The following is a 782-nucleotide window of genomic DNA, read 5'->3' as shown; positions in this document are numbered from 1 at the left end:
GGCAGCGGCGGGCTGCAGCTGCTGCCAGCAGGAGATGCTGCTGCTGCTGCTGCTGCTCCGGATTTGCTGCAGCAGCTTTTTGGAGAGCAGCAGGAGGTGTCTAGACACCCCAGCAGCAAACGCCGCATTGACTTCCTGCAGCCAGAGCAAGCTGAGCTCAAGCAGCAGCAGCAGCAGCAGCAAAACAGCAGCAGCAGCAGCAGCAGCGACAGGAAGCAGGAGCAGGAGACTAATCCTCATTTGTTGAACTTAATCAAAAAAGCTGCAGCAAAAAGTGACGGGCTTGTTGACACCCTCAGAAAGGCATTTGCTGTACGATTTGCTGCTGCTGCTGCTGCTGCTACTTCAGCTGCTATTGCTGCTGTTGCTGCTGCTGCCGTTGCTGCTTCTATTGCTGTTGCTGCTGCTGCTGTGGGCACAGATAATCTTGTTCGCCGCTCAACACTTAAGAGCCCAGAGCTGCTGCTGCTGCTGCGAGAGTTGCTGCTGCTGCTGCGAGAGTTGCTGCAATGCTGGGGTCCATTGCTGCTGCTGCTGTTGCTGCTGCTGCTGCTGCAGGATAAGGAGCTGCGTGCTCTTGCTGCTCTTGCTGCTTCTAAGGGACTTGCTGCAGCACAGGCAAAAGCAGCAACAGCAGCAGGCCGCTATCTCCTAGCGCGCCTTCATGACGAGGGCCTCCTTTCTAGCTAGCTAGCTAGCTAGCTAGAAAGCTAGCGATCCACCTAGCTAGCTAGCTAGCTAGCTAGCGATCCAGCTAGCTAGCTAGCGATCTAGCTAGCTAG

General features: G+C 55.9%; 1 protein-coding gene across 1 annotated transcript in view; it reads left to right on the top strand.

The window, feature by feature from the left end:
• The window catches only part of ETH_00041545 (uncharacterized protein), a gene marked incomplete at both ends in the record, with an annotated part of 2,232 nt that extends 1,542 nt beyond the window's left edge, over positions 1-690 (top strand). Inside the window, 2 exons of the mRNA XM_013374155.1 lie at positions 6-312; positions 559-690. Of these exons, the coding sequence (XP_013229609.1) occupies positions 6-312; positions 559-690 (439 nt within the window). The remainder of the gene's footprint in view (positions 1-5; positions 313-558) is intronic.
• Positions 691-782: the final 92 nt, after the last annotated feature.

This window comes from Eimeria tenella, genomic scaffold (genome assembly GCF_000499545.2).
Source record: "Eimeria tenella Houghton genomic scaffold, Eth_scaff1975, whole genome shotgun sequence".
Lineage (NCBI taxonomy): Eukaryota > Apicomplexa > Conoidasida > Eucoccidiorida > Eimeriidae > Eimeria > Eimeria tenella.
Note: the sequence above shows the minus strand (reverse complement) of the source record. Positions and strands in the feature narration are given on the sequence as shown.